This window comes from Bemisia tabaci, chromosome 8, assembly GCF_918797505.1.
Source record: "Bemisia tabaci chromosome 8, PGI_BMITA_v3".
In the NCBI taxonomy this organism is placed as follows: Eukaryota; Metazoa; Arthropoda; class Insecta; order Hemiptera; family Aleyrodidae; genus Bemisia; species Bemisia tabaci.
The window spans coordinates 45597851-45613269 of record NC_092800.1 but is presented as its reverse complement, the minus strand read 5'-3'; the positions used below and the strand labels follow the sequence as shown (position 1 = coordinate 45613269).

General features: G+C 37.3%; 1 protein-coding gene across 3 annotated transcripts in view; it reads right to left on the bottom strand.

Moving 5' to 3' along the window:
- Positions 1-5667: 5667 nt before the first annotated feature.
- The window catches only part of Gfrl (Glial cell line-derived neurotrophic family receptor-like), a 387984-nt gene continuing 378232 nt past the window's right edge, over positions 5668-15419 (bottom strand). For all 3 annotated transcript variants that reach the window (XM_072303694.1, XM_072303696.1, XM_072303695.1), the window contains 4 exons: positions 13524-13728; positions 11602-11744; positions 9967-10104; positions 5668-8644 (listed from right to left, as the gene is read on the bottom strand). In XM_072303694.1, the coding sequence (XP_072159795.1) occupies positions 8408-8644; positions 9967-10104; positions 11602-11744; positions 13524-13728 (723 nt within the window). In that variant the 3' untranslated portion in view covers positions 5668-8407. The remainder of the gene's footprint in view (positions 8645-9966; positions 10105-11601; positions 11745-13523; positions 13729-15419) is intronic.

Here is a 15419-nt window from a genome sequence, read left to right as displayed (position 1 = left end):
GTACATTCTCGTAAAACATCGAATTGTTGGAGTCAATTTTTCAATCTTGGAATGAAGTTACGTTCTTTCGTGAAACGACAACTTATCAGTGGCTTCTAGAGTTTGGGATACGCAGTTTTAATGTAACCTTTTCGAAACCAAGCTATGTCAGTACAAATAAAAGTTGCCTCAGAGATTTTTCCGTTGTTTGAAAATCTGTCAATTTTCAATTATATTCATGATGTAAGGTTGAAAGTCTTTTTCGTGTTTGTAAGTAGGAAAGTAGGTACGAACAATGTGCTTGTAAATGAATCTTACTGCAGAGAGACTCATGATCAAAACATTGCAGTCACACAAGGCGGGTTAGTTTACGAATTTTTTGGCACAATACCGTCCTGAAAAAATCTCCGCGCAAATTAAAAAAATGACCATTTGAATTCGCCGTCCCGTAAAGGGTTGGCAGCAGGGCGTTGACGAAGAGATGTTGCGGTGTCAGTTGCCCGATAACCTCTGGGAAGACAGGCATATGTGGCGTTTGGGTGTCGTAGAACGCCAGAGTACGTTGTAAAGCGACTTTATATATATGACAATTTGAAGTTCTTTGTCCTTTAGAGGCCTTTGTCCACTAGATTTCTTGTGGAGGAATGCAACTTCAAACCTCTTTTTCTCGATTCAAACAAGATGCGAGTTGATGCGTGTCAGTTAAACTCAATCCATTTAAAAATGACAATCACTAGTGAGAGTCGATAGGGCTCAGTCCATTTCAGTCGGTCGAGAAAATAAACCAAAAATAATTTTTCACACATATAATTTTATTTAAATAAAGAATATTATAACATCATTTAGGCAGTTTACAAAAATATAACTATAATGAAGCTACATGTACAGTTGATACATTTTCAATTAGGGACTCTAATATCCTTCCTCGTAATATACATGGTAATTTTCATTCCCCTCCATAAAATCCACAAAATTTTCTAAGATCAGCGACAGCACCCGCCAAGAGTCGTTGATTTTTTTTTTTTTTGCTCTCCGTTCGGAAGTTGCGTGACTAAAATTTAGGACTAGGAATAGAAATAATTGATAACTTCTGAGCTTCAAAAATGTATTTATAAATTTAAAGAACTTCTTATTAAGTTTGATTTTGCTACTTTAGTTTTATGAGGGCTAAAGGAAAGTGCGTTTGGAAAAATCGATTGATCCAAAAAATGAGTGATGAGCAACACCGAGGTCTCTATGAGCGTCAGGGGAAACAACATAAAAATGTAAAATGAGACTTACTGAACATAACAAAACGAATCAATTTTGATTCATAAATATTACTTACTTGAGCTAATGGGCGAAAATGGAGGACATTTTCAAAATCAGCTTTTAAGAAAAATCCACGCATGTAGTCATCCTGTAATTCTTCACCTTACTTTAAACCCCCTCAAGTGACTCCACATTTTCTTCTTCTCCTGTCCCACCCCTAACAGTTAGATTATTATTACTATCATCATTTTTTTTTTTAATCAGAAGTTTTCTCACTGATGTGATTATGGCTGCTTCCATGCTGCGGAAGAACGCAGTATGAACATTCAAACTTTGCCAAATTTCCTCGGAAGAAAAAAAAATAGAAAAAATATGAATACTGCTTTTTGATATTTTCTTATTCACTAAATTAAACTGCGCGCGATGACAATACTCAGAAAAATGCAAACAGAAAAATCCACAAGTTTCTTAGGAAATTCGAATTTCATCAGAGGAAAAGCGGTGATTTGAATGTACCAACGATTTTCCCTTGTAGGGCCAAATACTGGCTGCCTTGCCGAATTTCTACTGATAAAATAATTATCTCCCAAAAAAGTTATGGATATTTTTTTTAAATGCTTGGATGGTTTTGATTGAGTCGCGAACAAGATTCTTCGAAAAAATCAGAGAAAATTGTGTATTGATTCGCAAGAAAATTCGATTTAAATCAGGGAAGATTTCGCAATGTCCGTAGGCTCATACGGTGTTTTTCCTGAGCAAGGCAGTATAAGTATTTTATCAGTGTTTTAAAAGAGTACTTGCCAGGTGCTGTGCTTAAATTTACGAAGATGATCCGAAGAGGTCCGGAAAGCAAACAAACAAACGAAAGAAAGAGAGAACATAATAACACTAAATACTCAATTGGCACTGAGCATAACAATGAATATAAAATCAAAGGAATAAACAAGTTCAAGCTTTGAGACCAAGATGATAAACCTCCGTCGGAGAGGCTGATGAATTCGAGGGACTTTTTAGTTCATACTGAAGGGAAAGAAAAAACGATCAGGGATTTGTAAAACTATGTATAGGCACATTGCTACAAATTAATTGAACTACTTTTTAGATTCACATTCCACAGGAATGTTTGCCCCACTCCAAAATAAGAGCCATTTTTCGGTGAATTCCCGAGTTTCTGGTGTGGTCGAACCGGCGCGCGATGTATCGCATCAGTTGAGTGAGAAATCTTTGAAGATTTTGACAATTTTATCATGAAACGACGCTAGCTATAGTGTGAGATCACTCACGATGAAATAATAACATGATTTTGATAGATGAAACAGGATTTGGCTTTTAAGAAAAAGATTCGATACAGTATTCGATCTCTGTGTAGAGAGCGACGTTTTTTTCGTAGCCTAATCCTGTTTTCATTTCTCAAAATGTTGGAAATTGTTTCGTTGAGAATGATTTTTTAGATTCATGCGCTAAGGCTACCGTCGTTTTTTGATAAAAAGGTCAAAATATTTCAAGAATTTTTACGATATCGATGCAATATATCGCGCCACCGTACGACCAAGCCCAAAACCCGGAACGATTTAACTTAAACCACTCCGCTGCAAGAGTGCTTACATTTTAATAGCTATAATTACTTTTTACAATTTACACACAAAAAATGAAAAGGTACATGAAGCAATAATAGCGGAGAAGCACTCGAAATAAAAGGGGGATAAAACAGAAAATGGATTATTACGACCAGATGCAGGGCGTAATTTTAAGAGGGGGGGGGGGGTAATAACTAGCCCCTTGCATTTTAAATCTGATAATTTTTTTGGTCAATTTTGGTGATTTTTCTTCAATTTAAGAAAGGCATTTCGAAATTTTAACTTCTCCAAGTTAAGTTTATCTCCTGCAGATAATCCCTCCCCCCGTTCCCTCTGAAATTGAAACACCAGTTTATTTATGCAATATGAAAATTAAAATGAATAACTGAAAAACACTCCATAAAACTAGAAGTATGACGATTGTGGTGAGTACAATTCAAACCAACATTCTAATTGATTTGGACAAAAAGATATTTTTAATTGTCAGTTGGAGGATGAACAGATGCATGAAAAAGATCAGTGCGAATGAGTACGTATTTCATGTGCAATGCGTAACATTTTCTGCAACAATTCATTTAGTTATAAAAAATTATGACCGTGAGTAAGGCTTCAAATATAAGTACAAGTACACAGAGAGTTTTTGAGTTATGAAAATTTGATTTGAAGTAAAGGTAAATTGACAAAATTTAATGAAGTAACAAATTAAGTGATTACACTTAAAATATATTTAGTGAGGTAATTAACAAAATAGTATGGAGTCCTGCACTTTAAAGTATGTACACCAACTCTAAAAAGATGAAAAGCAAAATGCTACAATATTGATTTTCTTATAGAATCGCTATTCAATAGCAAACATTTTACCGCAACGCAGTAAATCATCTTAAAATCGAAAAGGGAAGTTTAAATTGAAAAGAGCAAAAATGTTTTGATAGTGAAAATTATATAAATATGCATTTGATACAAATAATTTACACATTTTAGGTAATTTGCTTGATATGTTTCGTTATGATGAGCAAATTGTAGCTCTAGGAAAAAGTGTGGAGCTTCTTAAGTATTTAAAGCGCTTTTACATGGAAACAAACGGTTGTTTATGAGACATTTTCAGTTTTATTAATCAAATACTTTATTATATAATTTTTGGTTGCCCTATCTTGTGTCAACTTCCGAGATTTTAATTGCACATTAAACTGAAAAATAATTTAGCTAGTTCCAACTTAAAAGATTTACTCTCCCAAACAAACGAGTTTATAGCTTTTTTCTTTCTTTCTTTTAATGAAATGAATATGCGTCTTCGATATTGCAGAAAATGTAGATTTGTGGATTTTATTTCAAATCCATCGGCAAAAATACTTAATCTGGTGAAACTGGACAATATCACGCATTCTGTCTCACTTTTCACTCTCCTCCACTTTGGAAAAGGCACATATCCACCTGACATTTCTACGATTTTGCAACTTATCGTCGTTCTTTTCGGTCAACCCAAATATTTTGTGAACATTAAGTGCAAATATTAAATGCACACGTCAACTTTTACACTTGATATTCCGAAAATTTCTTTGGCAACAACAAGTATTTTTAGGCGGCAAAATTATGGAGGTAAAACCTTTTGATCATTGGCGAAGAGACGCGTCAAAAGTTGCACAATCTCAGTATCGTCAAATCATCGTTTCCTTCGCGAAAGAGCGTGATTGCATTTCGATGTTGCAAAAAGTTCGCTCGCGAATTGCATTTTTACTAGGAACATCTTGAGGATTTCAAACTGAGAATGTCCCCAATTAATCCTCTGATCTCTCAAAAATCAGAAAAATGTTTCACGAAAATTGCAACTTCATTCTTGTAAATACTGAATTGTTACATTCATTTTTGCAACCATGGAAAAGTTACGTTCCTTCATCCGGAGAAACGACACAATGCACTCATACCCTTCAGCCTGTGTCACACTATCAAAATACTCCATCAAAATGTCAAGGTCAAGTGCTGTGATTGGTCCAAGTCATCAAATAAGCCAATCACAACGCCTGACTTTGATATTTCGATGGTTAGCTTCGATAGTGAGACACTGGCTTTTTACGGATTGGGCATCCACGCAAGAGTCTCCTCATATAAATTTTTAATCAACATAACAAATTTTCCTTTTACTTGCAATGATTTAAAAAAAGAGGAAAAAAGAAGAAAATGCGCTCCACACTGTCAAAAATTAAAAACATTTTAGGGCATCCTTACACCGTCTATTGGTCCAACATTTGAGTTATTGCTTTGTAAATTCCAAGCTGAACATTTTTATATAATTTTCTGGGATAGAAAATGAAGAATATCAGAGTATCATTTAGCTAGAGTAGCACTACTGTGAATGATGCCCGAAACAAAGATATACACAGATTTAAAGAAGTTACAGAAACAGAGGTCTTACTCTCTGAAGGGACGGCTTTCGACCAAGGACAACGAATCTATAAAAAGCACCGTAAAATCGACAAGATGCCACTGATCAGTGGCGTGGCGTGCTTTGCGATACATCGATTGATCTACCGTTTGAACTTATGGAATAGGATCGATAAACAGAGATTCCGCAATGAATACTTTAATAATCGATTCTTAACCATTGCTTCAAATGAAGGAATATCGATCATCGATCATTAACGCTACGCCACTGCCACCGGGAGTGAGCATCAATATAATAATAAAGAAAAAGAAAAATAAGGAAAAAAAGTATCTATTCTTATCGTTCGCGGTTTTCTCGTATCGTTTTCTCATGCAGAGGTACTACAGGGTCTTTCAAAATCTCCCCCCCCCCCCCCAATAACCTTTAAGACTCTTTCATCCTTTTCATGGTGACCCCCTTTAGTTTTTTTTAGGAGGGAAGGGAGGTCCCAAAAATATTATTCTTCGACCTACAAGCACACACAAAATTTTAAATCTCTACCTCAATTATTTGGAAAGTCACGCTGGGGATGGGGGACTTTTGGGTCACCCTATATATTTCAGAGACCCCGTGCGAACAATCTGGGAGAGGCAAAAGTTACGTTTGGAGGTGAACGCTGTATTTCGCCTATAAATGGTGGTCACTAACAGCGAGACTAACACACTAAAAAATCAATTCAAAATTGGACGTATTTCTATCAAACGGGACTATGTGCATTACGACGTAAGCCCTGTTATGCATATATTCTTATGGGTCTCAAGGCTCATGTCTTAATGCACATAGTTTCGTTTGAAAGAAATACGTCCGATTGGCTAATAATGACCTATTAATGTCGGGGTGAGCACTTTTCCCCGCATAATTCAGCAAATTAGGTTAGGATTACCAACCTAATTTCTGAACTGTTAGACAATCCGTTGTCATTAGGCGCGATCTTAAAAATCTGAAAGTAACAGTTACACTCTAGGAAAGGTAGCAGTGCGAGGTCTCTGAAATATGTTGTCCCTGAATGTTAACATAGACTTTCGTTGATTTCTTAAAAAAATTATCTAAAAAGGATGTGTGGGTTTCTTTCCACAAAAAATGGAATGTTTCCTAAAAACTAAATCACTTCCAATATTGACCCAGACGCCATTAACACTTGTTTGATATGTTTGGAGTTATAGAGTCTACTGATATGATCAAATGATATGTATCGTTAACTGTACACAAGTATGAAATCTGTGCACTCGTCGAGAGAAACCGTTTGCTCATTATGCGTACCAAGTAATAAAAAATTTAAAATCATCAAAGATTTGACCTTCTGGTCAAAAAGAAGAGGAGGTAAGTCAAAGTACTTATTTTCAGGTATGAAATTCGGTTGTGATGATAAAGTTTGAAGCCTTTACTGGGGGGTTTCACATACGGATTGATCAATAATAAAAACAGTTCATTTAAAGAAATATCAAAATCATATTTTTCAAACGGTTTCTCCCGCTTTTACTTCACTTAAAATACTGACCCTAAACTAGAAGCTCACCCTTCAACTTATAAGATGATCCTAACTTTATACAAATCTTCCTACGCCCTCAGTATGTTCTACGATCATACATTCTTCCAAATTATAACAGTTCAATAATTTTTCCTCTAAATAAATTCCTATCATTACAATTGAGCAACATGTAGTTGTACGCAACTTACAAGATACACATGTACATTACATACACTTATTCTACCATGTGTTTGGAGTGGATAGTGTTTTTCCCCCAACACAATGCACCTAGAATCTATTTACAAACATATCTTTGAAGTTCACCTAAAATAACGTGTCTGAAGATTCAGATTTCTTCTTACTGGTCTTGAGAATATTTGATTTATTCTAAAACCGAGATGTTTTCAATTTATCTCAGACATCCGTCTTGAAGAAAATGAAAAAAAATATGGTCCAAAAGACACAGACACTATATAATTGACTAGGTTTTACACATTCTAATATTTTCCTCCGTTATTGAGACCAAATAATTTTTGAGAGAATCAAAAAATCTTAAACTGTTCATTTCAGAGACAAAGAAATATCCTTTCAAATTATTTTTGATAAGTAGAAAACATTCAAATTATGAATAAAATCACAAAATTAAAATGCTGCATTTAAAATATTGATGAGAATAAATTAGAAAATGCAAGAAAAATATGTCTTACGGATTTCATCGCCGACACAGTAAGTTTTTACTAAATCGAAGAGGAAAAGAGGAGGGTAAAAATAAGATAAATAAACTGATAAGCGCTAAAGGTCTACGTAGAAGTATTTGGAAGATCTTGAAAAAAGTGCACTCTCTTTGGTATGCTTTGTTTATATTTTCTGAAGGAGGAGCTAAAATTAGGACTTAAAATTTGTCGCCTCAAGATTCACTCCCTAATCAAATTTAGCGAAGAAAGATTACGACTCCAAACCCTACAGTTTGGCTGAGCGATTTCTTGCTGTTAGTTACCAACGAATACTTTTGGGGAGATGAATTTCATAACCCGGCGCAGAGATCTTTCATTCCACGGATAGAGTTGTCTACCTTTTTGTTCTGGTCGTTTACAAAAATTATTTTGCTTCTCATCGGCTAACTGTAAGGTTTTCTACTGATTTTAGTAGTTACTCTGTGAAATTTCCTGTGATTCATCTTCTCACCAATTTTGATACCAAGACTAGCATCTGTAAAAACAGATCATATCAAACTATTCCTTCATTGAAAACTCAACACGTTGCCTGTGCATCTGCAGCAATTATCTGTAAAAATCCGAGCTTTTCCAATGCAACCGCGCAGGCTCCGTACAGTGCTGCCATAGGAAGGAAAAACTTGCGGTCTGAACATTCGAGCATTGCCGGATTTCCTTCGATAAAATGTTCTTCTTGATGAGGGTCATGAATAAACGTATTTGAAATTTTCAGATACTGTCGATTACATTGCGAATAAAATTCTATGAAAAAATGAGAGAAAAAGATCCGGAAGTTTTCAAACAAATTCGCATTTTATCGAAAGAAATGTGGCAAAACTCTGATCATCAGACCTCTGCACTTAGGTCGTTTTCTAAAAACCACGGCTTATTCCGTACGGATACGTCCAGATGTTAGAATATACACGATAGGAGGGAGGAGTGATCCTCAAAACGGAGAAAACATAGCATGAGAACAGACTCTGCGGCTCTGGTTCCACTATCACGTGATGCGGAAGGATATGCTGTTGGAGTAGAGGAATAGAGTTAGAAAACTTAGGACGAGGGTTAGATTGAGCTGAGGATTGGAGTTGAGAGTGGGCGAGGCATGGCTGCTCGGGGGCACCATCACTTCGACCTCGGAGATTTTGAACATGGAGAGCAAAACGTGCGAGTGCACACTCGGGTCACGCGAATTGATCCTCGAGCTGATGTCTTTCAGCGGCTCCGCGCACTCGTTCTGCAAGAGACAAAACCACACAAGTGAATCGGGTGTGATTTAGGAGTACTTTATTTGGACTCGATGTATGAGCCATACTTAGTAGGTGAAACTTTGTGATCAGTGTTCGAAACTCACAGGTGCCACCGCGCCAAATGCGCCTAAGAAATCGGTCATGGCGCCTAAAAAATGAAGGCTCTGCGCCATTGTGGCCCCTAAAAATTGCCCCCCCTTCAAAAAAATCATAGTTTTTCTGTTTGATGACTTTTCGTTTTCCCCAAGTAACAGCTACTAGGTCTGTAGTTAGAACATCTTGCGTCCAACTTGAAACTAAATGAGCAGTGATACACAGGCAAAAAGTCAATTTGGCGCCTAAAAAATCTTTAATGGCCCCTAAAAATTGACTTCGATGCGCCACATGGCTCCTGAAACTCCAACATGAGTTTTGAAAACTATTTGTGATACCTTTTGTACTCATTCTGAGCATCATCCGCGCCAAATATCGCTGAGGGCCGTTTTCGGGCCAACCCCAGCTGAATTCCCTCATGGGGCCGCCCCTAAATTAGGTAACGCTCTAGGGGGAGGGGGTAGAGGAGAGCGTCGCGTCATTTTGTTTCTACGTGTTGAAGGATAGGGACCTGCGTCACAAAAGTGTCACAAGGGGGAGGGGGGCCGAAAAAGTATGTTACGTAATTTAGGGACGGCCCCCAACTTTAAGACTTTTTCCTCATTAATGGTAAATATTTTACGAAATAAAACATGATTTGGTCATGATCGGCCTATTTTCGGGTGTTATTCTGGCCTAAACATGGGTCTATGGGCCAATTTTGACGGTAAATACGAATTTTGCGGGTTTACGTTTGAATGTCAAATATCCGCACTTTTCAACAAAATTGGACGTATTTATTTGCTGCCAAACGGAACTATATGCATTGTGACGTGAGCCCTGTTATTCATATATTCTTATGAGTCTCAGGGCTCATGTCTTAATGCACATAGTTCCGTTTAACAGAAATACGTCCAATTGGTCATTGGATCCATGTTAAGGTAATAGTTTAGCCAGAGAGATACCAAAAATGAGCAAATCATGATGCATTTCGGGAATGAGAGACTTTCAATGAGCAAAACAATTGTTGAGTTGAAGAAATTTATCTAGGATGTGCCCAAATAAGGCCCTCGTCGATACCCCTTCTTTGATGCCAATTTGAAAAAATATAGAGCGCTTATGCCGCCGGTTGAAAACATAATTAAGTCACATGCGTTATCAGGAATAAAAGCTTGGGAAAGCAACATGAACAACTTTCCCAGAAGAGGACCTACAAACAGTATATGAAAATACTTACTTTCTCTTGCTGAAGGAGATTAGAATTTTGTCGCTGTTTGTTCTGACTCCGGATCAAAGAGGAATTCGAGTCGACAATTTTGGCGACCAACACCACATTCTCCATCGCCATGCTGAAGATAGATAGGACGCAATTCGTCTGCAACAAGGGCATGGTTCGATTAACCACTCAAATGTAGGTTTTAAAAGTTGAAAAGTTGTACCGGAAATATTGAACAGGTACCGAGTAAAGGAATCAAAGATTGAAGAGAAGCTTGAAGGGTTTGTTGCAAACTTTAGCTGGAGCAAGACAAATAGTTGCATCCATTGGAACATGGCTCAATAATCACGACGGGCACACACTGACGATTTAATTTACATTCTTAGGATGTAAAATTAACATTAATGGTATATCTAAATCAATTTTTCCGGTCAAACCTACATAACATGTTTTAACTGGCAGCGCCCTACCCTCATATCGGGCCGAACTATTTCTTGTGAGATACACAAAACCTTTATGAGATTGGTGACAGTCGATTAAAGTTTGGTACCTGTTTGCAGATTTTTAATCTCCACGACACACCCTCTCACAAGAGAAAAAAAAGAAAAAAAAATCTGAATCAGCCTCCGGGTTTCATTAGATACAACTTGGACATCCAAAATACTTTGTCAAGAAATGCTTACTTCTTCTGTGCGGTTTCAACTTTCCTTTCTGATAGGAAACTATTTCTTAGAATTTGTAATTTTCAGTATGCACCCAATGATGAATAAAGTCTTACAAATCATGGACGGATGAAACTTAGCAACGTCTAAAGCAGCTGAGCTTTCCCGGGACTCCTATACTTACGAGTCGTAATTGGTTTATCGGAGGGAGTTTGCCTGCTTAAGTGCTTGCATTCGATTAAGTATATAAAATATACGCAGGATTAATGTGTATGAGCTTTATTTAATGAGTGAAAGTTCATGATATTTACGTGTTACGTCGATGCGATCTCACTAGGTTGCGTGATACGTTAACTAATCTACTCATACGTGTACATGACCTCAAAGGCTCCAGCTGCATTACGATGGCTAGATTGTCAATAAGTCGAGATCTATATGTTGTGGTTCTGCAGCTAAAGGATGCAGTTGAATATGAGTCCGTTATTCATTTGCACGCGCGTTCTTGCTATGATTTCACCTCTAAAAGTAAATTACTCAACAGGCCCATTCACGAATCTCACGACATTTCTGAAAATTTGTAAAAGTTAAAACCCCCATCCCCCTGGATATTTTCATCCGCCTCTCAACATAATTTTAAGATCTAACTAAAATGACACCCCTTCACATTTTAAAGTGTGATAAAGAGATGTCACAACTGGGCTACATTTTGCAATAAGGAACTACTATTTTAGGTCCGTTAATGTTCCTTTTCGTCTGTATGGCTCGTATTTGGTTTGAAAAGCGTCCTAATTAAAATATCAGGCGCGAACTACCAGGATCGAACCTGAATTGCATTTGTAATTGTCCGATGTGCTAACTACCCGCAAGTCGCAACGTATGAGTGATATTGAGGAAAACAATAGTACGTCAGATAACATGAAGCCCCGATGAAGATAGTTTGATAGTTTGATAGATAGTCTTTGATTTAGATTTGTCTGGATGTAGTTGAACTTACGTTGGGGTTCATTGATTTAAGATGTGCCTGGAGCGCGGCAACCGCATCTCTAATGTCCATCCCAACGATGGGTTTGAGTAGTTCCTCGTCGGCTTGGCTGTACCCCAAGAATATGTAGACGCCCGGACTCAGCTTATACGCATCTGCAAAGTAAACAATGGAGCATGACGTCCGTGAAACACAGTTTCCCAACTTCAAAAATATCTAGGAAGATCATCTAGCAGAATGACTCATTTTGGCAGAATATCATTCCTGCACGAAGTACATTTGTGGTAATTATTTCGATTATCGTTGCCGCACAAAATCATGTTTGCACAAATTAGATCAAAATTTTGGAAGTAATAGCAAGAATTAAGAAAAAGTTGAAGTATAAGCACGCAGATGAAAATAATGGAAAATTCATGGACGAAAATCTGAACCCTGACGATCCCTGTTGGACTGCTGAGTAAAGTGAGAAATAATTTTTTCTATCTTTGTTCACTCATTTCTCTTAAATATGCCTCATATTTTTCTCGACGTTGCCATATATTACAAAATTCTTTGTGCGAAAACGATTTTGTGCGGCAACGATAATGGGGAAAATTAACACAAATGTACTTTGTGCGGAAAAGATAGTCGGCCCTCATGTTATTTCCCCACGAATGATTACATTACACTGGACACTGGTGCATACTCTTTGAATTGAAGGCGTTTTAAAGGTTCAACATTTATTGAGCACCTATCTCGTTGGATTGGTCTTGCTGCGTGGTTACGACCAACCGACCGGCGCACAATGGTATGAGTCGATGGAAGAGCTCGGAAAATTTTTTGAGATTTTGAAGGCTCATACTCTATTGTTACAAAACATGGATGTCTCAAACTTGGTGCCATTGGTTTTCTCATTTTTGATGATTCAATTTTCTCAAAATTTACGTGAGGAGGCATCTCTTAAAAAACGAAATAAACATGTACATTGTACAATGTACATTTGCAGTTTTAGTTAAAAAACTGATGTCCGGCCTCTTACATTGATCCGATTTATTGTACGGCGGATACACATGCAACAAACACCTACGCACTTGGTTCTTGATGACTGGAATTCTTGGTTTTCCCGTGCATTGTTTTTCCTCGATTTCCACAAAAAAATGTCTGGTAAAGACCAAAAAAACCTGGTGTTTTTCACATTTTCTACACCTCCACGACACCTCCACGTTGCCACGTAAAATATTAGCTTTTTTCAGCCAAGTCAAGAATACATGGACCTCCAAATTCAAGCGTAATAAAACAAGGCTCCTTCCAGGATAAGAAACCTAGTAACAAGGACTTAGAGAGGGAAAAATAAGTTTGACGGGACAATCGTTTATACTGCCGTGCTAAAAAAGAACAGCGTATGAGCCGTCAGACGTTGCCTAGTTTCCTCCGATAAAAACCAGATTTACTGAAAAAATTGCAAATATTATTTTTCAAAATTTTCAGACAGTTTTGTACGCAATTTAATCTAAAAAATCTTAGAATTTTGAGGAAACATATGCGTAAATGTTGTCAAAAATACGTCTTTTAACAAGGGAAATTTAGCAACTCTCGAATTTTCATACGGCGTTCTTCCTTAGCACGGCAGTAGCGGTTAATACGTCACAAACTTCAAGTGAAATCGCAAAAGATAGACATTTTGCGGATTTGAAATTCGGATACGAGGACACGTGCTTTTTTCATTGGGTCTATATGTATATCTAGGCATTAGAGTTTTCAAAAAAATTTAATTTTGACTCTAATTTTAATTTCTGGAATTTCTTGGCTTAATTTTCCCCGCGAAATGGTGTGGACCCAGTACCATTTCTCCACCTTGTTACATACAATGCGGGCCACTTCTTAGTGTTTTTTTTTTTGGGGGGGGGGGGGTAAATTTGTATAACTAGGAGTGTATTGAGGGGGAAAAAGCTCACCAGGAATAGGCCTCATGCAGATGAAGCGGCCGGAATAGCAGAGACAGCTGCCGCGGAAGGCCTGGTAGGACGGGGCCGCGTGGTTGTAGAAAGCGAAGTCCGTCTTGCAGGGCGTCCGCTGCACGCAAACCGTGTTGCAGACCAACACCTCACCGTCGGTGCACTGACACACCTCGGAACAGTCAGGCTCCGAGTCTCTGTACAGCTGAACACATAAAAAACACATCATATATTATCATAATGCAAACCAGCCGTTTATTCGGCCTTCTTAACAACATCCTGTCTAGAATCCTTAACAATGCTCCTTCCCTCATTTTTCCGAGATTTGTCCCTGAACAAACGCCCAAGCTTTCTTCCACTTCCCTGGATTTCCATGGACTAAAAATTTAAACAGATTGTCTAGTTTTTGTTCATTTTGTTCATTTTGGGAAATCCTGATTTTTCACTGCTGAATCTTGATTTCATATTTTTTCCAAATTCTGATCAAATCCTGACTTTTTGCGGAGAAAAATTAAAATTTCTGCATAAGCGTTTGCGAAAGCATAGAAAAATCAGATTGGACAGCCGACTTTTCTCAAATCCTGATAAAATCGGGATTAAAACCCAATTCACCTCAAATCCTGATAGACTTGGGAAAATCAGGAAAATCCTGATCTAGATATCCTGTAATTATAGCTCTACGCAGGTGTAAATGACGATTTTCTTTCACCTTTCAACCGACTCTTGGGCGCACAAAAAAATTTACATTCCGAAAGTGCTCCTAATGTTTATGATATCTGGTCAATGAAAGCTCCTCTAGTATTCCCATGATTTGAAAATTTAAATATGTTCATCACGAGGTCAACAATGACGGTTTATCAGCAAGAACTTAACTCTGAGCGGTGGAGGCAAATAAAACCAGTTTCTGGAACAGATTTCTTAATTTTTTCTATAATTTTTCATTCCTTGATGAATCCCAATTTGTTAATTATTCCCGGTTAATTAAAGGTTGAAAAAAAGACGGAAAAAATACATGATGAATGATAATCACTTCCATTTCCTCTTTTTCCTATTTTGTCCTTCTTAATTTGATCCTCTTTTCTCTTTTTTTCTCTTTCCTCTTTTTTCTTTTCTTTCCTCTTTTTCCATCCTTTTTTGTCACTTTTCACATTTTAGGAGGATGACTGATAATCATCGTCAAAGCACAATTTTTGTCATTGTGTGCAATCATTTCAAGCATTCTCTCTAGAAATTTTGGACCGACTCGTGTATTGATTTGCTAACAGAAATTGATGTTAACGCGGATAGTTTGAAACGCTGTGATCGAGATACATACCGATGTTCACCTGGCTTTGCTTCAATTTTACACAGCTTCAATTGCGCTGCAATTAGTAAGAAAGCCAGGATTCCTTCATTTCACTGGATATGCAACACGCAAGTCCATACAGCATTATTAGTTGTATCCAAGCCAGGCGTTACGAGCCTCGATTCCATATCAACTGCGCTTCTGCTTGCGTAAGGAAAGTCAGAACTCCTTCACTTTACCGCATATGCAACTTTGATACCCTCGGAGTATTATTAGTTTTATCCAAGCCCGGCGTTACCATTAGAATCGACGAAGAGAATCACATAAAACGCACCCCGATTTCAACGTTCGAAAGTATCTCGTCATTTTTTTGAGATAATTAGAATGAACAGTAAGTAATGTGTGGATAGTTCATACAGAATAAAAAACAAGCAGTTAACTCCAACACAATACGTTGATAAGGCAAGCATCATTGATTCATGTAAAAAGTTTATTAATTAAAAGTGCATAACGTTTATTATAGTTTATTATTTAGGGTCAGGAAATACTTGTCTGTTCCTCACATTGAAAGGAAAAAATAAATGGGACTTTCACAAGGTGAAATTCGTGCT